Raw genomic sequence first — 23,969 nt, 5'->3', positions numbered from 1 at the left:
ATATCATGTTGTTTTGAGGCTTTTAAATGACGTCATATTTTGATATTTTTCGCCATACTATAGTATGCGAATTTTGGTCATTTTTTGTCCACGCTAGAAAAGGATTGTTTGATTGTTTTCAGTCCTTTCTTCAACATAATACACTAAAACGTTTTTTGACATGCTTTTCTGTGTAGTTTTCATCCCTTTTTTTTTTTACATGCCATGTTTTGACTTTTTTCGTCATACTATAGTATACTGATAATAATAACAATCAATCAATTTTATATAGTGTTATTCATCAAACTCAAAGACGCTTTACAAACCACATAAGACAAGCAAAAACCAAATGAACAGGTGAAATGGTTGATGGAGGTTAATGGAGTTAAATGCTTGTTGAAATAGGGAGGTTTTTAACAGTTTTTGAATGCTAGAGATGAGTCAGAGGCCAGAGGCATGGATGTGTTTGGGGAGAGAGTTCCAGAGGGTGGGGGCGGCTATGGCGAAGGCCCTGTCCCCCAAGGTATGGTGCTTGGATTTAGCCGTGGGAGTGAGGAGGTTGGAGTCAGAGGATCGGAGACAGCGGGAGGGGCGAGAGTGCTGCAGAAGGTCAGTGAGGTATCGGGGGGCCAGGTTATTGAGGGATTTGTAGGTGATGAGCAGGATCTGGAAGTGGATGCGCTGTTGTATGGGGAGCCGGTGGAGCTGTTGGAGGACAGTGGTGATGTGGTCTCTGGAGCGGGTGTGAGTGAGTAACCGGGCAGCTGAGTTCTGTGGAGGGAAGACCATAAAGGAGGCTACTGCAATAATCAAGTCTGGAGGAAATAAAGGCATGGATCAGTTTCAGTGGCAGGTTTGGAGAGGGTGGTACGAAGGCGGGCAATGCTGCGGAGGTGGAAGAAGGCTGTTTTGGTGATTTGATGGATGTGGGGTTGGAAGGAGAGGGTGGGGTCAAAAATGAATCCAAGGTTTGGTCTGTGGGGAGGGGGTGAGTGTGTGTGACCATCAATGGAGAGTGTGAAGTCCTGGGTAGAGGGGAGGAGAGATTTTACTATTTTTTTTTTTGTTTGTTTGTTTGACACCCTAAAAAAGGATGTTTTTCATTATGTTGAGTCCTTTCTTCAACATGCTACACTATAACATTCCTAGACATGCTATTCTATGTTGTTCTCAGCCCTTTTTTTGACATGTCATCTTTTGACATTTTTCGCCATACTATAGTATGCGATTTTTGGTCATTTCTTTGACATGCTAAAAAATGATGTTTTTGGATGTTCTTAGTCCTTTAATCAACATGGTACACCACAATATGGCTCGATATGCTATTCTGTGTTTTTTTGAGCCTTTTGTTGACATGTCTTATTTTGACTTTTTTTGCTATACTATACTATGCGATTGTCGGTCATGTTTTTGACATGCTAAAATATGATGGTTTTGGTTGTTTTTAGTCCTTTCTTCAACATGCTAGACTATAATGTGTCTCGACGTGCTGTTCCATGTAGTTTTCAGCACTTTTTTGATAGTGATATTTTCACATATTTCGCCATACTATAGTATGCGATTTTTGGTTGTTTTTTTGACATGCTAAAATATGATGTTTTTGGTTTTTTGAGTCTCTCCTTCAATATCCTACACTATAACGTTTGTCAACATGCTATTCTATATAGTTTTCAGCACTTTTTTGACATGTCATATTTTGACTTTTTTCGCCATACTATAGTATGCAACTTTTGGTCATTTTTTTGACATACTAAAAAAGGATGTTTTTGGTTGTTTTTAGGACTTTCTTCTACATGCTTCACTATAATGTGTCTCAACATGCTATTCTATGTTGTTTTCAGCCCTTTTTTTGACATGTCATATTTAGACATTTTTTGCCATACTATAGTATGCGATTTTTGGTCATTTTTTTGACATGCTAAAACATGATGTTTTTGGTCGTTTTGAGTCTTTCCTTCAATATCCTACACTATAACGTTTCTCAACATGCTATTCTATATAGTTTTTCAGCACTTTTTTTGACATGTCATATTTTGAATTTTTTCGCCATACTATAGTATGCAACTTTTGGTCATTTTTTTGACTTACTAAAAAAGGATGTTTTTGGTTGTTTTTAGTCCGTTCTTCAACATGCTAGACTATACAGTGTCTCCACATGCTGTTCCATGTAGTTTTCAGCACTTTTTTTACAGTGATATTTTCACATATTTCGCCATACTATAGTATGCGATTTTTGGTTGTTTTTTGACATGCTAAAATATGATGTTTTTGGTTGTTTTGAGTCTTTTTCTTCAATATTCTACACTATAACGTTTGTCAACATGCTATTCTACATAGTTTTCAGCACTTTTTTTGACATGTCATATTTTGAATTTTTTCGCCATACTATAGTATGCGATTTTTGGTCATTATTTTGACATACTAAAAAAGGATGTTTTTGGTTGTTGTTAGTACTTTCTTCTACATGCTTCACTATAACGTATCTCAACATGGTATTCTATGTTGTTTTCAGCCCTTTTTTTGACATGTCATATTTTGACATTTTTTGCCATACTATAGTATGCGATTTTTGGTCATTTTTTGACATGCTAAAACATGATGTTTTTGCATGTTTTTAGTCCTTTAATCAACATGGTACACCACAATATGGTTTGATATGCTATTCTGTGTTTTTTTGAGCCTTTTTTTGACATGTCTTATTTTGACTTTTTTTGCTATACTATAGTATGCGATTGTCGGTCATGTTTTTGACATGCTAAAATATGATGTTTTTGGTTGTTTTTAGTACTTTCTTCTACATGCTTCACTATAACATGTCTCAACATGGTATTCTATGTTGTTTTTTCAGCCCTTTTTTTGACATGTCATATTTTGACATTTTTTGCCATACTATAGTATGCGATTTTTGGTCATTTTTTTGACATGCTAAAAAATGATGTTTTTGGTTGTTTTGAGTCTCTCTTCAATATCCTACACTATAACGTTTACCAACATGCTATTCTATATATTTTTCAGCACTTTTTTTGACGTCATATTTTGAATTTTTTCCATACTATAGTATGCGATTTTTGGTCATTGTTTTGACATACTAAAAAGGATGTTTTTGGTTGTTTTTAGTACTTTCTTCTACATGCTTCACTATAACGTGTCTCAACATGCCATTCTATGTTGATTTCAGCCCTTTTTTTGACATGTCATATTTTTGACATTTTTCGCCATACTATAGTATGCAACTTTTGGTCATTTTTTTGACATACTAAAAAAGGATGTTTTTGGTTGTTTTTAGTCCGTTCTTCAACATGCTAGACTATACAGTGTCTCGACATGCTGTTCCCATGTAGTTTTCAGCAGCCCTTTTTTTGACAGTGATATTTTCACATATTTCGCCATACTATAGTATGCGATTTTTGGTTGTTTTTTGACATGCTAAAATATGATGTTTTTGGTTGTTTTGAGTCTTTTTCTTCAATATCCTACACTATAATGTTTGTCAACATGCTATTCTATATAGTTTTCAGCCCTTTTTTTGACATGTCATATTTTGAATTTTTTCGCCATACTATAGTATGTGATTTTTGGTCATTTTTTTGACATGCTAAAATATGATGTTTTTGGTTGTTTTGAGTCTCTCCTTCAATATCCTACTCTCTAACGTTTACCAACATGCTATTCTATGTAGTTTTCAGCACTTTTTTTGACATGTCATGTTTTGACTTTTTTCGTCATACTATAGTATGCGATTTTTGGTTGTTTTTTGACATGCTAAAATATGATGTTTTTGGTTGTTTTTGAGTCTTTTTTCTTCAATATCCTACACTATAACGTTTGTTAACATGCCATTCTATATATATTTTTCAGCACTCTTTTTGACGTGTCATATTTTGAATTTTTTTCACCATACTATAGTATGTGATTTTTGGTCATTGTTTTGACATACTAAAAAAGGATGTTTTTGGTTGTTTTTAGTACTTTCTTCTACATGCTAGACTATAAAGTGTCTAGACATGCTGTTCCATGTAGTTTTCAGCCCTTTTTTTGATAGTGATATTTTGACATATTTCGCCATACTATAGTATGCGATTTTTGGTCATTTTATGACATGCTAAAATATGATATTTTTGGTTGTTTTGAGTCTTTTCTTCAATATCCTACACTATAACATTTGTCAACATGCTGTTCCATGTAGTTTTCAGCCCTTTTTTTGATAGTGATATTTTCACATATTTCGCCATACTATAGTATGCGATTTTTGGTTGTTTTTTGACATGCTAAAATATGATGTTTTTGGTTGTTTTGAGTCTTTTTCTTCAATATCCTACACTATAACGTTTGTTAACATGCCATTCTATATATTTTTCAGCACTCTTTTTGACATGTCATATTTTGAATTTTTTCACCATACTATAGTATGCGATTTTTGGTCATTGTTTTGACATACTAAAGAAGGATGTTTTTGGTTGTTTTTTAGTACTTTCTTCTACATGCTTCACTATAACGTGTCTCAACATGGTTTTCTATGTTGTTTTCAGCCCTTTTTTTGACATGTCATATTTTGACATTTTTCGCATTACTATAGTATGCGACTTTTTGGTCATTTTTTTGACATACTAAAAAAGGATGTTTTTGGTTGTTTTTAGTCCGTTCTTCAACATGCTAGACTATAAAGTGTCTCGACATGCTGTTCCATGTAGTTTTCAGCCCTTTTTTGATAGTGATATTTTCACATATTTCGCCATACTATAGTATGCGATTTTTGGTTGTTTTTTGACATGCTAAAATATGATGTTTTTGGTTGTTTTGAGTCTTTTTCTTCAATATCCTACACTATAATGTTTGTTAACATGCCATTCTATATATTTTTCAGCACTCTTTTTGACATGTCATGTTTTGAATTTTTTCGCCATACTATAGTATGCGACTTTTGGTCATTGTTTTGACATACTAAAAAAGGATGTTTTTGGTTGTTTTTAGTCCGTTCTTCAACATGCTAGACCATACAGTGTCTCGACATGCTGTTCCATGTAGTTTTCAGCCCTTTTTTTGATAGTGATATTTTCACATATTTTGCCATACTATAGTATGCGATTTTTGGTTGTTTTTTGACATGCTAAAATATGATGTTTTTTGGTTGGTTTGAGTCTTTTTCTTCAATATCTTACACTATAACGTTTGTTAACATGCCATTCTGTATATTTTTCAGCACTCTTTTTGACATGTCACGTTTTGAATTTTTTCGCCATACTATAGTATGCGATTTTTGGTCAGTGTTTTGACATACTAAAAAAGGATGTTTTTGGTTGTTGTTAGTACTTTCTTCTACATGCTACACTATAATGTGTCTCAACATGGTATTCTATGTTGTTTTCAGCCCTTTTCTTGACATGTCATATTTTGACATTTTTTCGCCATACTATAGTATGCGATTTTTGGTTGTTATTTTGACATGCTAAAATATGATGTTTTTGGTTGTTTTGAGTCTCTCCTTCAATATCCTACACTATAACGTTTACCAACATGCTATTCTATATAGTTTTCAGCACTATTTTTGACATGTCATGTTTTGACTTTTTTTCGCCATACTATAGTATAAGCTGTTTGGTTGATTTTTTGACATGCTAAAATAGGATGTTTTTGGTGGTTGTTTTGAGATGTTTCTTCAATATCCTACACTATAACGTTTGTTAACATGCCATTCTATATATTTTTCAGCACTTTTTTGACATGTCATATTTTGAATTTTTTCGCCATACTATAGTATGCGATTTTTGGTCAATGTTTTGACATACTAAAAAAGGATGTTTTTGGTTGTTTTTTAGTACTTTCTTCTACATGCTTCACTATAACGTGTCTCAACATGGTATTCTATGTTGTTTTCAGCCCTTTTTTTGACATGTCATATTTTGACATTTTTCGCCACACTATAGTATGCGATTTTTGGTTGTTTTTTTGACATGCTAAAATATGATGTTTTTGGTTGTTTTTAGTCCGTTCTTCAACATGCTAGACTATACAGTGTCTCAACATGCTGTTCCATGTAGTTTTCAGCACTTTTTTTGATAGTGATATTTTCACATTTTTCGCCATAGTATAGTATGCGATTTTTGGTTGTTTTTTTGACATGCTAAAATATGATGTTTTTGGTTGTTTTAAGTCTCTCCTTTCAATATCTACACTTTCTTCAACATGCTAGACTATAAAGTGTCTCAACATGCTGTTCCATGTAGTTTTCAGCACTTTTTTTGACATGTCATATTTTGATTTTTTTTTATATTTGTGATTTTTGGTTGTTTTTTTGACATGCTAAAATATGATGTTTTTGGTTGTTTTAAGTCTCTCCTTCAATATCCTACACTATAACGTTTGTCAACATGCTATTCTATATAGTTTTCAGCACTTTTTTTGACATGTCATATTTTGAATTTTTTCGCCATATTATAGTATGTGATTTTTGGTCATTTTTTTGACATACTAAAAAAGGATGGTTTTGGTTGTTTTGAGTTGTTTCCTCAATATCCTGCATTAAAACATTTGTCAACATGCTATTCTATGTAGTTTTCAGCACTTTTTTTGACATGTCATGTTTTGACTTTTTTCGGCATGCGACTTTTAGTCATTGTCTTGACATACTAAAAAAAGGATGTTTTTGGTACTTTCTTCTACATGCTTTACCATAATGTGTCTCAACATGGTATTCTTTGATGTTTTCAGCCCTTTTTTTGACATGTCATATTTTGACATTTTTCGCCATACATAGTATGCGATTTTTGGTGATATTTTTGACATGCTAAAATCAGATGTTTTTGGTTGTTTTTAGTCCTTTCTTTAACAGGTTACATTGTAACGTGTCTCGACATGCTGTTCCATGTAGTTTTCAGCACTTTTTTTGATAGTAATATTTTCACATATTTCGCCATACTTAAAATACTGTACTATGACGTTTCCAGCCATTTTTTTGACATACTATACAATGACATTTTTGGCTATTTTTACCCGTTATACTTTGATATTTTTCAACATGGTATACTATGTTGTTTTCAGACGTTTTTTCCCCACATTATACTTTAAAGTTTGTCCACATGCTATTCTGTCATTTTCAGCCATGCTATTCTGTCATTTTCAGCCAAAACAGGGTTTTTTGACATGCTAAACCATGACATTTTTGGACTGGCTATTCTATGTTGTTTCCAGACATTTTTGATTAATTAATTTGATGTCTTTGTACATGCTATCTTTGTTATTTTCAGCCTACAAAACAAGGTGAATAAATATTTTCAATCGCATCTTTTTTTGTCATTATTCATTACATAGTACAAACAATACTATGACTTCTTCATGATATCCAATACTGTACCTTAAATTATAGCTGTAACATTATTTGACCTAGACACAACATATCCAGGTCAACCTACATGCCTATGCAGTGACCCTCACTTTATGCTAAATGCATTGTGACCTCTTGACCTCGTCTCATGTCACTCCCACTGGTATTTAGGTCAGGGTTTAATAGGGAACTGACTGTGCACGTTTAGGACATGCTCACACCATCAGCCTCACGCCTGGTTTCTACATATTCACGCACACAGACTACACACACTGTTGCTACAGGCCAAGGCCCTGAAAACAAACCTGCTGCCTACCCTTAAAACCCCGTTTAGAAGCCTTTCATGGATGTAATTTTGCCTTTTTATACTTCATTCAAAATCAAGTTAAGGAATTCATATTATTTTAGCTCGCTGTATTGCAACCAAGTTGCTATTTTGTAATGATCAGCTTTTCAAACTAAAGGAATGTAATTTTAGCTGAACCCTTGTCCTTTTAAAATAGCAGTAAAGTGGTAGTAGTAGTAGTAGTAGTAATAGAAGCAGTAGTCGTATTTAATGCATTCTTTTGAAAATATGTTATTACTTCACTTTGTCAGGTTCTTATTTTACTGATTTTTATTTGTACTTCTACCTGAAAAACATTTTAATAGCTACTTCTACTTTTTTTGGTCTCACCAAAGCCAACGCCTGTCTTTACCTTAAGTTTCTGCCCCTTGATCTATATTCCCTTGACCTTTGACCCCTGAAGAATAAATGAGGGTGTAAAATCTTTTAAATAGGCCTTTCTTCTCCTTTTTGTTTTTCTATCCAGCCCGTTTTCTGACCTGAATTAAACCTACTCCGGTGGGATCCTTCCTGACATATTTGACTGGAGCCTCCGGGGCCCTTTTGCCGCACTTACATAAGTTCTGAATGAGGCTGGGGCTGTGTTCACTGTCCCAGTCCCCTTCCCATAATCCATCAGGGCTAAGTTAAAACTTGTCAACCTTGGGGATGTATTAACACTTCTGAGGAACCGCCGTTATGTCAGACAAAATTCAGAGTGAAACTAGGCTTCTTTGATATACAGTATACTGCTCCATGTCAGGATGTGAATACGTTTCGCGTGTTTATACTGGGGATGAAATATTTCTCATTCTGAAACTGAAAAACAACTGCAGCTCAGTCACCATGACTTTGCTGATTTTGAATTGTGAATTTCAGAGTATAATAAGCTACACTGACTAACATATGTAACAATGATTCATGGAATAATGATAACGAATTATACACAAGCCATAGTTTATACCATTTATTTTGTCTTGACATAAAGGTATTTTTCATTACAGGAAAAAAAAAATCTACAAGACAGACTCACCGCTACATACAGAGACTTCACTGCTGTCCAGGAAATATAAAAAGAGGGTAATGTACAAGTGAAGAGGGGTTGTGTCCTCATGATGACATCAGACCTGCTCACCGAGGTCCAAAACCCGAAACTTATCTAGGTTGTAGAAGCAGGCCTTGACGACTCGTCCACCGAAATAACGTCCATTCAGATCCACAACAGCTGCAGAGGAGAGAGAAAGCAAAGGTCAAACGGTGCCCAAAGTATACACAGGGTTTATACAAATTTTAACTAATTAATTTCCATGACTTTGAGGCAAACTTTAAAGATCATACATTCTCCACAATGGCAATACAATGGCCACTGGTACTCCTTATTGGTTCTTTTTCATTATTGTAAAACAGCTTTGTAAGATATTTATTACTGACATCAGAACAGGATGAGAACTGAATATTTAAATATAACTAAGGGCCTGTTTTGTTTTTTTAGTGAAGCGTCAACGTGCTTCATCTATTTATTTCAGTGTCACCGATTGCCTTTCGACAAGCTCCCGAAGGGGGCTTTAACATGTGATATGTATGGTTGTTAAAGAATGGGACAAAGTTGAGTCTCTATCTCTTTTGATTTCATTCTGTAGAACAGCCCGAGTTATTGGAAATACCCTGATGTAATGTTACCAGGAAGAAGACAAAAACACAAAACTAAATAAAGCTGTGATTGTTTTTATCAGTTCAGCAGTGTTTTTTATTCCTTTAACCTCCAAGACAGTGGCCGTCTGGTTCTTAGAAGAAATGATTTGATTTGAGTGGAATAAACTGTTGTGAAAAGCAGTAAACTGTTTGTCCTAAGTGCCAGTGATAAAAGCCCTAAAAAAGAAAAACAACTTTGCATCGATTCCCACACTGCTGAGAAAAAAACCCCAAAAGGTTGACATCAATGTTATTCCCCAAGATTTGTTGCTTGTTTGCTCCAAAAGAAGCAGCACACAGTAAACACTTCCCTTATGTTCACACACGCCAAAGTACCCTTATTTTAGGACAACTGAGATACACACACTATCTATTCTGTCCTGTCCAGAAGCAATAACCTTATCAATGAAACAAACAACCTCACACTGCTTATGTGTCTCACTCCAACTGATAATCCATTTTCCTTGTGCGTAACTAATGACTGCCTCAGTCAGCACATGGCATGCAGTACTTTTCATTCATGTGTGCGTGCACATCAACTGCAGTGTGCTGACACTGAACGTACAAAACAAAGTGTGTTATGTTGCAGTGAACTGTATTAGTCTAATATCTGAAAGAAGACTGTGAGGCTGTAAATCTCATCAAAACTTGACTCACGCATGTGTGTCGAGACAGCTTTGACATTTTGGACCCTTATAAAAAAACTTTTCCTTGAGTTATTTGATTACTAAAACTCATCTTTGTTAAGCCATATAACTATATACAGTGCAATGTGTTTTTCACGGAGGATTATTACTGTCACACAACGTTCTTACGCTGTGAGCAGATGATTTAGAGTGAGAAAAATGCAAGGGATGGAGAGGAGAGGTGGGCCGGAGAAAACAACAGAAAGCGTCCAAAGTTTGGGGTCATTATAGCTGTAAACAAAGCGAACTCTGTACAAGAGCGTCTGCTGTAAAACAAGGTAGCCTTCGACAATAGCACAATGTCAATGCTTCAACATCTTAAAAGGAAGCATCCAGTCTATGGAGCGGAAACAAAACCAACTTAAGTTAAATTTGGCCTTTAACGTGAAGCTATGTGACTGTTCGTCAAGATGAAGGGCCCCTATCACCACAGCTTACAATGGCTTATTTCTTGTCAGATTACTCAATTAACGCTTCAATTGGTTACTTCTGTAGGGCTGCACCTAACAATTATTTTTTTATCGATTAATCTATCGATTATTTTTTCGATTAATCAATCGATCTATCAATTATTTTTTTATTACTCGATAAATATAACAACGAATTCACCGAAATTAACACTTTAAAACTTGTCATACACTGCAGGGCATTATTCCCCAACTAAAAATAGCCCAGTCTTAGCTGATAATCTGTGTTTTACAGTCTGATATAAAGTCTCTCCAAAATAAAATTAAAGTAAGAGCTTGTCCCACTCAAGTAAATGGAATGTAGTGCAATCTACAGTTAGCAATCCAACAGCAAAATAAATAAAACAATGTAAAATTCAAGTCACTTAACAAAACAGTTACTCTTTGTTACAGTAACAAACCACAAATCTAGCAGTGCAACAAAATATCAGTTTTTACAGTAAAGTTAGTGCAATTTGAATAACATTAAAACTTTTCTAAAACAGAAATAATGTTAACTAGTCCATTCTTTCTGCATCAAAATAGTCCAGCCTTAACTGGGCCTTCAGGCATACAGCTGCCTGCTGATATGAGTGCTATATTTTAATATTTATAAGCACATATTCCACTCATTTATGAAGTTATACAACCTCCTGCACAGCTGACAACCCCATCCTGTAAATCTTTCAAAATAAAATGCATTGCATCAGCAACTGATGGCACTCTGTCCAGACACACAGTCAGAGGGCTTTTGTTTTGAAAGGGAAGCAAGGTAGTTGAGGTAAAACAAACACCTTTGTATTTCCTCATCTCTGTGACAGAGCGAGACTTTAAACTGCAGTATAAAGTGGTACAGAGTCAAAAAAAATGTCACGCTTAAAAAAACAGCGAGCCACCGTTTCTCTAGATGTGCTGCAGCTGACGTGCAGCTCAGACGCGCCTGACAGGCGCTGCTCAGGTGAGCAGTGTGCACACTTAAACTTGATACACGAGTGCCAAAACAAATAACATGCCTACACGCGCTGTGTGAAACAGTGCGTTGCATGGGCATAAATGTATTTTTTAAAATGTTGAATATGATGATGTTACTCTGATACCCTCAGTGCTCCTATTCTGGAATGATCGCAGAAAAAGATATAAAAAATGAAAGCTAACATCAATCTTAGACTTGATGAAGTGACTTCACTGAAACGTCACACATTCTCAGAAAGAAATCAGGTGAAACTGGGTCAAACCCTGGTGTGTTTGAAAAAACACTACATACTATGGTCATCTCCAACCTGTTGCTGTGTGACCATGACCTCTGACCTCCCTATCCAAGTCAGGCACGCAGCAGGAGACCTTCTCTCCTGGGAGCAATAAAACATTTCATCATCATCTATAGAAATAGATTACCCAGTGTGACACTTCACTATGTCTGAGGCCCTCTGTATCGCTCCTTGAGTGTCTGTCCCTCTTTCTGAGCGCTGTGATGTAAGCGCGGCTCTGCCGGTGCCGCAGGGGGACGCCAAGGTTGCTAGGCCGCGTATGATATAACACCGCGGGGAGTCTCACCTTGTTTCTGATCTGGGCCAACCCATTTAGAATGGGACACACTTTCACCCACATTATTAGAGCAGTTACACAATGGTAGGAAAAAAGCGATGCCGCTACATAAAGTTGATCGCTTACCCAAAAAACGTCTGCTTACGTATGGAGATGACCCACTGACAGCAGAGTCACAACGGAAATCTGGAAGATTTTCAGTGTTGAAGTTTTCACTGACAACAAACGCAGGCTAAAGTTTGGAGTGTCAACAAAGGTCAGGTCAGGTCAGGCCACTTTTTTTCAGGGCCACTCTGGAGCTCCAGTGACATTTAACCCATTTTGAGGCCACATGACCCGATGCTGGTGTTCTTGGAGATACAAATCTGCTGCCACGTCAGATTTAAAAGGAACATATCATGTTTTTTTTCTATCATATAAAATGTTCCAATTAGGGATGTCAATGCTTAACCATTAATCGGCCGAGTGCAGAGAAAATTTTTGACCAGTTACACATGTTGGTCTCCAGGTTAATTTTGCAACTCTTCAGTTTACTGTCCTGCCCACCAACAACATCTGGTTGGAGCTAGTTAGCGGTCTGGCTCATTGGACTATTACCGCAAACACTGTTTATACATTTTATCGTGGCTAGTCAGCTGTCTGTTTACAACACAAAAAAATAAAATTTCACTAACTCTAAATAGACAGTGTGTTGAAATATGAGACTAAAGCTCCCTGACTAAAAGGAAAGGTCTCTTCCTTTACAATTATCAGTTAATGGGTGTGGGGCTATCAAAGGTAAATGTAACTGAAAATGACATCTCTATTTACAATGTCAGATGTTCACATTAATGGTGGCCAAAGTTTCAAATAATGTGGTAGAAGTGATCTCTGTAAGCAAAAACCTCAGGCTGTTATGAATACTCAGTTTCCAATAGTTTTTTTTCTTCTTTGGTTACAAGCGGATGTCAGAGCATGAGAGATTCCTTTATATGATCAGTTGCTCCAGGCACACTACTGCAAGTGTTTACATTACATGCACAGCTTTGTGTAGCTACATGCTAACATCTGAGAAACATGTAATCGTTGTTGCCGACATTTATAATTACTGGCCAATTCTGGATCATATTCTTATTGTAACAAGTCAATTTGTGATGGTTTGGGTTTAGAAGCTTTTATTGGTGATTTTATGGGGTAAAAGGTGCTGCTTTTCTCTGTTATATTCATTCCCCAGCTGCAATGACATTGCAGAAATGTCCAGGTATGGAAGAGCCAGAAATGCTCATCAATCAGAGCAGACTGAGTTTTTTTGGGAGGGTTCTTAAAAAGACAGGTGCTAAAACAAAGCATTTCAGACAGACGGTAAATAGGTGTTCAAGCACAGACTGTATGAGGAAAATAAAGTGTTTTCGACCATTAAACATATTCTAATACATGCATGAACCAAAAACTGAACAACATAAGTCCCTGTTACATTTTAAGTGTCTGGTGTGTTGAGGCTTTGAGTGGACCAATCAGCAGAGGCCTCTTTCAGGATTGTGCACGCGAGGCCACAAGAGAACACTGACCTTTGATGGCTGACTCCACCCTCTCGAACTCCAGAAATATCCTGACAGCTTCATCATCTGGCACAGCTGCAATCTGAGAGGCAAGGTGTGTTTTAGGGATTGTCCTGTTTGATTAATATAGTCACTTCACACTTAACTCTCTTTTTCTCACCTCAAAAATGACACATTTAACCACTTTGCCGTACTTCTCGCACTCTTCTTTTGTCTCTCCCTCCAAGTCTTCGTCCACCTCTCCACGGCCCACCATGTTCTACAAGACAAACAGAGACATCAGGCCTACTTGCAAGGGACAATAGAGGATAATGAAATCTGATGTAACTGCTGGCAAGTGTGCACTCAAACTGCATAAGAAGGTCCTCTATTGTCCCCGTTTTCTGACTTCTGACTAATTTCCAGAATTGAATTAAACTTGACAATGTGACTCTGTTGAATGTTGATTTGGTAAAACATGAGGCAAGGACTGATCACAAACACCCAATGTCAAAAATGTTTTTTTGACATGTTATTCTATGACACACACATACCCTGAGCAGGACCACTTTTGTCGGGTTTTTGAGGATCTCTGTGAGCGGGTTGGCCTCTGACTTCTTTGAAGAGTCCGCTGGTTGGATGGAAACAAAAGACAAGAGGTCACATTTTTCCCCCCTCATGAAAAGAGTATTCACAGTCTGGAGCAACTGAAGGTGTGCAACAATACGTTTTATCGCACTCTATTGTGCTTGTGTAAATACACTTAATATGTGAAATAATTGTGCAACTCTTTTTGTTAAACAGCTGTTGAAAAATTCTATTCTGTGTTTGCTGAGCTGACGTGATACGCACTCCTTCACGTCTGGCTATTTTCGTCATATTTAAAAGACTGCTGTTTTATTGTGTTTTACATGCTTCTGAGAAAACACTGTAAATGAGTCACTCAAGTGCAATACCACTGTTAGTTTTTCTGAGAAACCGACTAAGCAGCAGAGAGATAAGTGTCTATATACATGTAAATACACGGTGCACATTAGATTTTAATTTTTTGGCTAGTTCTTGATAAATATTGGACACTAAGACCGGTGGTCCTCAAACTGGTAATCAGGGGCAACAAAAGGTTCCTAAAGGGGGACTTGGCATCTTGTCCTGGACTTTTTTTTTAAAACAATAAAGTAAATAAAGTACTGATTACAGGGATTTCCTCAAAATCCCTTAAAAACTACAGAGGGTTTGCTGAAGATAAAGCAGTGATGATCCAATGGGGATATCTAGTGGCAAAAATCCAACACTGCATCTAAAAAAAAAAAACAAAGTCCACTGTTTTTTGTTTTACCGCTCTCATGTGAACAGCTTTGCACCGTTTTTGCACCATTATTCTCATATAATTATCACTATTATCAATGTGTAGTCCATGTGTGTGCAGTTTACTTTGTATTAACATTATCATTATCATTATTATTAATCCTATTAATTTCATTATTTGTACAGCTTATTTTAGCATTTCTGTGTTATACCTGCATCAGAATTTCCCCTTTTCCACCAACAAAGGAATGGGTTCTGTTCCGGTTACAGCACCTAATTTTGAACCATTCAGAGCACTTCTACCAAAAATAAATTGGTTCCGAATCCAGACAGTTTTCATTTAGCTGGAACCAAAATAACAGCAGGTTTTCCATGACCTGAGCGCAAACAATGGCAACCAGTGGGCATGTCATGTTCTACAGGTTGGAAAAAGACGATGACGTCCTGCAGGTAATAGTTCTCTGTGTCATCATTATTAGTTGGTCCATGCTTGTTGTTGTTTTGTCTATTTTTTTTTATCTAAAAACAATCTGTAATAACTGAACAAACGCTTTCAGATTGATGACAGTTGCTCTGCTCAAAACTGGAAACTAGACGGCATCAAGATTCCAAAATCCTGAACTGAACTGGGTCAAGAACCAGAGCTTATTTAGTGGAAAAGGTGTAAATGTGTACAGCTTTCCTTGACTTTTTAGTTTTATATATATTTTTCTAATTTATTGTGTGACCTTTACTACGTGCCTCTGCAAATGCCCCTCTTTGAAATGATTTGAATGTCTATATGGTGATTATGAAGCTACAGCCAGCAGCTGGTTAACTAAGTTTTGCATAAAGACAAGCTTGGCTCTGTGTTACGGTTATAAAATTCCCCTATCAAAACTTCTGAGACTAACTCATTAATGTGTTACATCTCGCTTGTTAAATCCATGCAAAATCTGTACTGGTATATGCTAAATTATTTCTAGAAATAATTGTATATTGAGCTTATTTTTTCTTTGTCTAGGGCTTAGAAGAATAGGTTTAAAGAATCAGAAAAAATGCAAAGTGCAGGCAAGTCTGAATAAGGAGCAGAATGGAAGGGACAATTATGACTCAATTTAAGATGACAGCAAACAGCATGCATAAGAGGTAAAACATACTTTTCAAGACAAGATGCAAAGTAAAATGAGCAAAAACTGCAGTGTCAGCTCACATTAATGGGGAACACCACCTAAATTAAGAATTCCAATATGTTATTTTCATGGTCGAGGGTTCAATCAATATTTGTGAACATGAGCTGCTCTCTCTTAAAGCCAGAAACCAGAGAAGTGGGTTTCCAGCTTGTGATAGGATATACAGTCTGGAGCCTCACCATAATTAATATATGGGAAGCTGATGTTGTGGACCCACTGAGTATTTCTTTTCTTTGTAATTCTAGAAATTAAAATCTATTCTATTGTAGTGTTCTAAGTTATGAAGCAGAAAATGTTCTCATATACTCAGAACATTCTCCTGGCTGCTATCAGTCTCATGTAGAACATCGTTCACCATTCATAGTCTATAAAGCAGCTCCAGACTTAACACCCTATGACACTACAAATTTGAGTTTTAGTACTCGGATTTGGGACAGAGTTGCTCATGTATGCTAATATTTTTGGACTGTCTTTGACAATAGGAATAACATGTATGAATTTTGAAAAAAAGGCATAGTTCCCCTTTAAGTATGGCCATTATAAGTACACATCCAGAAAAACAGTGTGCAAAGCTATTCTCCTCATATTGTAATATCTTAATACAGCAATACAAAGAACTACTCTTTGATGGCACGGTTTGGGACTTAAAGCATCTGTTTTCAGTTTGATAAGTGCGTGACAATAGCTAAACACACATATAGGTAAAACACATGCAAACACACACAAACACTTCTTAAATGAAAGACTAGCAGTACACTGTACATAATGAAAAAAGAGAGAGATAATGAGAGTAAAGGCTAACCTGCAGAGCCTCCGACTGACGTCTCAGCAGCACCTGTCTGGCTGGATCCAGCTGCTCACACACACACACACACACACACACACACACACACACACACACACACACACAGTTGAACAAAATAAAATTATCTATCTATCTATCCATCTGTCTATCCATCTATCCATCTATATTGAAAAAGTACAAAGACGTGCATCCTGGATGGACCATGAGTATTAAATGCTTCTGTTGCAACTAAAACTCAATGCAGGAAAGACACAGCCTGAGACCAAACAACAAACATATGAGCTGGAGACGACACAAGCAAAGGACAGTAAATGTGGTTGACAGGTAAGGCCACATCCACACTTTTTAAAAATGAAAATATATCCTTATATTTAAGCATTTTAGCACAGTTTCAGAAATAATCTCCCTCCATACTAATGCCTAAAAACGCAAATCATAAGACTCATCTTGTACACTGGCCGTGGTCAAACTGATGTAAACAGGGAGCGGTTTGTCTACGGTTGGGCGCTTGCTTTTATAACATACTACAAAGATGGCAAAAATTAAGAACAGAGATGTCTTTAAAACATGACGAGGTGGGGCTGTTACTGGAAGTAACACGAGCATAAGGCAGTCAAGGCAGGGGAAAAGAATGGGAATCATAAAGCAAACACAGATTACTGGGCACACTGGGAGCATTATTCATCGCCAGAGGAAGCCATGGTGATGGGAAAGGCACACCCACACAAGAAGGAAAAAATCTTACTTAGCTGTAATGTTTTGACTTGACAAGCTGTGACCTATTAAACCTTATCAGGAAGCAAATGTGGGTGTCTATGTCATTGTTTCCAAAAGATTCTGTGTCCGCTTGTCAAGACATTTTAGCAATAGTTATGTCTTTTAAAATAAAAACACATTAGTGTGGAAGCAGCCTAAGAAGAACTTGAAGGAAAGCAAAGTGAAAAGTGAAAAAAGTAAGGAAAAACAGAGTGACATATAAAGCACTGATCATGAGAATGTAGGCAGCAAAGGAAAAAAAACACAAACAAAAGTTATACTTACGTTTTTCCGCAGCGTCCCCTATGATGATCTTCCCGCCTCTCTTGCTGGTCTTCTCCACAGACAGTGCCGTGCTGAGGCCCTGCTCATGCTTCCCCAGGCCCTGGCCTTCTTTGAAGCCGTACTTCTGCATGATCTTATGGGCCACCGTACCTCTGTGGGAGAAAATACGGTGAAAAAAGTTCTGCATTGAAAATTTGTGATTTGTTGTAATATTAAAGTAACTAAACATCTCAGATTTTCATGTCTGAATTATAACAACTGACAGCCTGAATGTTCTGACTGCAACAAATCTGCAGATGTTCAACAACAATGAATGAATCAACACTAGTTCAAATAAGTTCATCTTTTACCTAAGGATGCATTGCACGTGATGTGTCTGGATTATATCAAAATAGCAGGTAATAAGTATAAAAGTCATATACATTTTCTTTGGATGATAATAGTCATGATAATAGATGATAAAAGTCATTTACATAACATACCTAAACATACAGCTCCAACATGTACTAAATACTGAATACTAAAATAGTACATTCTTTTTATCCACTAGAAATACTTTTTTTTTGTGTATGTGTGTGTGTGTTTATGTGTGTCCCACCCACCCCATGTTGGCCAGGAAGGAGCTGGTTGGTGCAGGTGGTGAACGTGGCCGCTCTGAGTCTTCATACATAGGTGGAGGGATGGCGGCCTTTGAACCTCTAGCAGGACGACCTTCATCGTCGTAGGAAAATGAAGATGAACCTAAACAGAGCAAAACCAAACCAAAACACAACAGCTATCAGCGTGTAGTCTAGTAACCACTTTTTCAGTTCCATGTCATATTTACTGTAGACATCCAGAATAAAATTCTGACAGTCATTCTTTATTTTTATATATATATATATATAATATATATATATATTATATATAATATTTCAAGTTAAGGGTCGACAGATTATCTGCCAGGTTGATTATTGGATTATCTATATCTGCATTTTATCTTAAAGATTGCCGTTAAAAGGGACTAATTATAGAGTTCAAAGAAAGTGTCAGCAATGGAGGAACTTTGGGGAGCTGTTTTTATTTATTTAATTTAAATTTTCACTTGACTTATGAAAACAAAAAGTTTCTGGGAACTTGCTGTATATGAAAGATTTTGAAAGATTCAGTTTTGATTAAACATTTGCTAAAGGCGTTTACAAGGCGATTGTGTTGGAGTTTGTTAGATTCCAAATTCTAAATATTGACAGAAAGACTTTCATTTTTATTGTAAATGTATATCTGCTCCAGGTATCAGTCTCATTAACAACTAATCTGTATCAGTCCCGCGAAACCAACATCAGTTCACGCCTATTTCATATTTTGTTATTTTTATCACTGTAACATCACAGCTGCTCTGAGAAGGATGAAAGATGATACTGAAACAAAAAAACATAATCCTGATTAGGGAGGCCAGCCTATGTTTTTCCCTCTGTGTGATTATACATTACATTAGTCATTACATTTACAAGTTTCAAGATATCTCAGACTGTGATGATGAAGACAATGCTGCACTTAACAGTTAACAAGCTTTTCACATCACAAACTGGGGCCGGTCGTTTTTACATGTCATCTCTGTTTCACTCAGTGATCCACATGGTAAATAAACAACTTCCAAAAGTGCACTGCAGGTTACAGATCCAATCCTTGAAAGCTTTATCTCTGCCATTTCACACAGGATTACCATCAACCGCACTGCTGTTCCTGTTCTGCTTCTCCTGAAACTCCCTGTTCTTTTTCTGCTGCTGATACGCTGTTTTCATTCAGCTGATGTTTAAAAGCATCACCACTTGCTGGATCATAAGACTTACCATCTCTGTCTACAAGTGAAGAAGGAGGGGCGATAGCTGCTCCACCTGGAAAAGAGACACAAGATTCATCATGTTAGAGAAGTAGCTCAGATTTTGTTTTGGTTAAGCATAAAGACTAAAGTTGATGAATCTAATCAGACAAAAATCATTGCTAAAAAGTATAATATACTTCCATTTGTCCTTTACAGGGCTATTTTTTTTTTAAGCGGGGCTATATGAGGTATTTATTCATAGTGTATTAAATACAGTAGATGTCTGTCGGCACACCTCCGATTTGAAAAAAACGGCAAGGACATTGACTCGGAAGTGATGCACTGCTGTGGTTGGGGGCAGCAGCAAAACACATTTTAGCATATAGCACATATTTTTACCGCTTTCCCTTTCAGACAAACAGCCCATTGCAATGGGAAAGCCTTGAACAGCTACAGTTCCCCATCTGTGCTCTCATCAGGGCCGCCAGACTCCATTGAAAGGAACAGTAATTTAGCTCAGTGAACACAGGAACTGCTGGTCTTCTGCTGCTTCAATCAGCTGTTAGTTTGTGTAATTGTGTGATTTTGGTTAATTAGAACAAACATTTTAAAACGCCAATAACAGAGAGCTTTGAAGAGAGCAATATAACAGCTTCAATTTCCTATCATAAACAAGCGCTCTCACTACTTACTTCGTTTCCTTCGCTCTTTCTCGTAGTCCTCCTCCTCATCTGACTCGCCCTCAGCTGCAGGGAAACGGGAGAAACCACTTGGGGCGCCACCATCGTGCCTGTCTTTCCTCTTTCTGTAAGAAACCAAGTTTGAGATTGAAACCACAGTGCTGTGTTCCTAAAATATTTAGTGCAGTGTAAGTACAGTTGGCTCATTTTGGTTTCTCATAAATTACTTTTACATTAAAAATAACTTAATCCTAGAGCACGTTCATAGGTTTGGCCCCATGTTGTGACTACAAGCATGCAATTACAGATGGACCAAAATTTCACCTGGACCCTGAATAGCAGTAAGCGGTCAATGAGTGATTAGAGTAAAAGATCATGAAAGTACTTTTCTCTCTCCTCTATCTCCTTCTGCCGCTCCTGCTCCCTCTGTCGCTGTCGTTCTTCTCGGTGTCGCTTCACCACCTTCTCATAGTCGTTGGGGAACATTGGATCGTATTCGTCTGCCAAAGGGATCAGCACATCGCCAGAGGAGAAACCGCTGGGCACGGCGTCCTGAAGAGAACACCAACACACACAGGCCGAGTACAAAATATGAGAGTGGGAAAGAGATAGCATCCACAGATGTAGCTTTAAAGTTATTTTGATAAGGACATTTATATATATATTTCCAGCAGAAAAGGTAGTCTTTGTGCAGCTGCATCACCACCCCACACACTGACTGTGCTATATTAGATTACAACTCTGATTCCAAAAAAAGCTTGGATGCCGTGTAAAATGTAGACAAAACTAAAATGCCATGACTTACGAAATCTTTCAATTGAATTAAAAAAAACAAAACATGGACTTTTCAAACTAATAAATGTCATAGTGATTTGTAAACATTCACATATTCTGGATTTGATGCCTGTGACACATTAAAAAACAGATGTGATAGTGGCATCATGAGACTGGGAAAGTTGTTAAATACTGAAAAAACAACATTTTGGAACATTTCACAGGTACACAGAGGTCAATATCATGATTGGGTATGACAGAGCCATCCTCAAAAACTCAGTCGTTCAAAAGCAATGGCGGTGAGCGTCACCATTTGTGAAAACATTTTACATGCAAATAGTCCCATAATTTAAGAGCAATGTTTCACAACACACAGCTGTACAGAATTTAGGGATTTTACCATCTAATATCCATAATATCATAAAAAATCAAGAGAAGGGGCACCTTGTGACTCAGTGGATAGAGCAGGCACCCCATGTATAGAGGCCGTGTCCTCGCTGCAGCGGCCGCAGGTTCGATTCTGACCTCGGCCCTTTGCTGCATGTCACCCCTCTCTCTCTACCCGTTTCACACTTGTGCTGTCCTATCAATTATTAGAAAAACACGCCCCCCAAAAAAATCTTTAAATTTTTTTTTTTTAAAAAAAACAGAGAAATCTCTGTACACACAGCTGAAAATCAACAGTGAATGCTTGTGACCTGCGACCCCTCAGGCTGCACTGCATTAAAATATAACATGATTACATAGAGGATTTTAATGCATGGGCTCAAGAACACTTTAAAAAAACAGTCAGCAAACACAGTTCTACACTGCATCTATAAGACTACCATGAAAAGTAAAAGCAATGTATCAACAGCCAAAAACGCCTCAAACTTCTCTGCGTCCCAATTCAACTGAGATGGACTGACGCTAAGTGGAAAAGTCTGCTGTGGTCTGACAAGTCCACATTTTGTGGGTGTTGTGCACTTCAGGCTGAAGAGGAAAAAGACCATCCAGATTGTTACCAGCTCAACAGCATGGCTTCATTATAGTGCAGATACTAGACTGACCTGTCAGCCTTGTCTCCCATTACAAAGTCTGGCATATTAAGAAGCCTAAATACGACAACAGTAACCTCGAACTGTTAAACAGCTTGAGTCGAGAATGGGAAAGTATTTCAATTTCATAATTTAACACCTCCTGTCCTCAGTTTTAAAATGCTTATCAAACTTTTTTGGAACACTGTGCTGGAGTCTGATGAGGTAAAAATGATTTGCAAATAATTGCATTTTGTTTTGATTTATGCTTGCAGCATCTCAAATATGGTGAATAGAGTTTGTATTGACATTCCATACTAACAATTTCTCTCTGTATCTTTAGCTAAGATCCAGATAAATCATTTGCGAGAAAAATTCAAGCAAACTTGACGGCCAGATTCAGTGCATACAAACCTTAAGTCCAGCAGCAGCATGTGGAGGAGTGTCTGTGATCTGTCTGTCATCACTTGAGCCTCCTCTCTTAAGATCAATAACTGGAGCCAAGACAGTGGTCTGCTTCATCCGCTGGGTCTACACACACACACACACACACACACACACACACAAAACAAAATTATTGAATATGTACACAGTGGATTTATCATGTTTCCTTGTTTTGTTTGGAAATCTTTTTTTCACATTAATGTAAAGTACATATGCATATCATTATTTCAATTTGCCATCAGTCTCTATTTATTTTCATTTATCTGGTTATACATTATTATACAGAGATCATAATATATACTGTAAGTGCACTCTGTTTTTTAACCACTATAAATCACAGATTTTACCTGTGTACTTTACTTATATGTGTCTACCTTTGCCTGAGTCAGAGCTGCTTTCTTCACTTTCAGCTGGGACTGCAGCAGCTTGAAGTTTTTAGACCATCCTTCAGTCTTGGTGTCACTGGCACCCACACCGAGGTCATCATACAGCGACATTGCTGCTCATCAATGCTTGTTTCCTGCTGACAAACAGACGACAGTGCAGATGTAAGTTTTTAACTGAAAATATTTACTTTAATTTATATTAAGGAAAACACACATTCAATACTATTTCTGTAATTGTGGCATTGCTAGTCATCAGGCTAATTTTCAACTGTCGTCTTTTGGCAAGATGTTTTAAAACCTGTAAAATGACAAAACTCAAACAACATCAGCAGCAGGACATCATATAAAAGCACCCAAAAGTAGTAGGACCCATGTACGCCCTGGCGATTTTAACGCTAACTTTGCAGTTACCCAATAAAAAAAGCGGGTGCACTTTCATTGCAACTAAATGGCTTGTTTATTAAATGAAACGACGTGTCGAAATGTTTGTCACTTAGCTGTGTTTTGGATAACACGCTATGTTAACTGCTTGCTAGGAGAAACTAGCTAAACATCACCGTAGCTAACGTTAGCTAGTGCTAGCATAGCATAGCTGTCTGCTCCTGATTGAATACTGTTTAAAAAACAGCCTGTTTTCAGCTTACCGGCTTTAGGAAAACCTGGGAAAACTGAATATAAGTGCCTCTAACATTAAAAAATAAACATTTAGCGGCACGTTCAGTGCAGCTCTGGAGAGCCCTCCTCGCTGGATGTAGAAACCGGAAGCTGGCAGCACAACAACAAAAATAAGAGCGACAGTTAACGACCTTTGGCGCCATTTCCAGCTCATGCGCCACCTAGCGGCTGGAGGACTTTACTGTCGCCACACTATATTGTTGTTTTTTGGTTTTTTTTGTACACCATAAAAAACACACGAGAGCATTGCTTTTTAACGGCAGCTCTCTCCCACCATATAACATAACATATGCGAAGAGTAACTTTGTTCAAAATAAAGAAGAAATTGTTTGACTGCAGCCATGTTGGCGGAGTTTTTT

At 37.1% G+C, this 23,969-nt stretch overlaps 1 protein-coding gene across 4 annotated transcripts; it reads right to left on the bottom strand.

Annotated features, from left to right (window-relative positions):
* Positions 1 to 570: 570 nt before the first annotated feature.
* On the bottom strand, positions 571 to 23,689 carry rbm17 (RNA binding motif protein 17). Of its 4 annotated transcripts, none has more exons than XR_006107040.1 (14): positions 23,580 to 23,689; positions 22,924 to 23,072; positions 22,520 to 22,636; positions 20,701 to 20,867; positions 20,328 to 20,440; positions 19,664 to 19,708; positions 18,437 to 18,575; positions 17,835 to 17,986; positions 16,791 to 16,841; positions 14,066 to 14,142; positions 13,693 to 13,791; positions 13,542 to 13,614; positions 8,659 to 8,850; positions 571 to 750 (listed from the first exon to the last, which is right to left on the bottom strand). XR_006107040.1 is itself a non-coding variant. In XM_042511266.1 (13 exons), exons 2-13 carry the CDS (start codon positions 23,044 to 23,046, stop codon positions 8,747 to 8,749), a joined length of 1,260 nt encoding a protein of 419 aa, XP_042367200.1. In that variant the 5' UTR covers positions 23,047 to 23,069; positions 23,580 to 23,689; the 3' UTR covers positions 8,599 to 8,746. The 4 variants fall into 4 exon arrangements, 2 of the variants coding, with proteins under 2 accessions (XP_042367200.1, XP_042367199.1); XR_006107041.1 differs by lacking the exon at positions 571 to 750 and adding an exon at positions 982 to 1,004; XM_042511266.1 differs by lacking the exon at positions 571 to 750 and having other exon boundaries at positions 8,599 to 8,850; positions 22,924 to 23,069.
* Between the last annotated feature and the right edge of the window lie 280 nt (positions 23,690 to 23,969).

The sequence above is a fragment of the Plectropomus leopardus genome, chromosome 22 (genome assembly GCF_008729295.1).
Source record: "Plectropomus leopardus isolate mb chromosome 22, YSFRI_Pleo_2.0, whole genome shotgun sequence".
Classification (NCBI taxonomy): Eukaryota; Metazoa; Chordata; class Actinopteri; order Perciformes; family Serranidae; genus Plectropomus; species Plectropomus leopardus.
The sequence above is the reverse complement of the archived record's forward strand: the minus strand, read 5'-3'. Positions and strand labels throughout refer to the sequence as shown.

What these genes read in the sequence shown, in the direction of transcription:
- rbm17 (XM_042511266.1), bottom strand. Translation starts at nt 23,046, where the DNA reads ATGTCGCTGTATGATGACCTCGGTGTGGGTGCCAGTGACACCAAGACT. An exon ending in TTCACTTGTAGACAGAGATG is followed by an intron (nt 18,576 to 19,663) that starts GTAAGTCTTATG and finishes TGCTCTGTTTAG; the next exon opens with GTTCATCTTCATTTTCCTAC. An exon ending in AGGGGACGCTGCGGAAAAAC is followed by an intron (nt 16,842 to 17,834) that starts GTAAGTATAACT and finishes GTGTGTGAGCAG; the next exon opens with CTGGATCCAGCCAGACAGGT.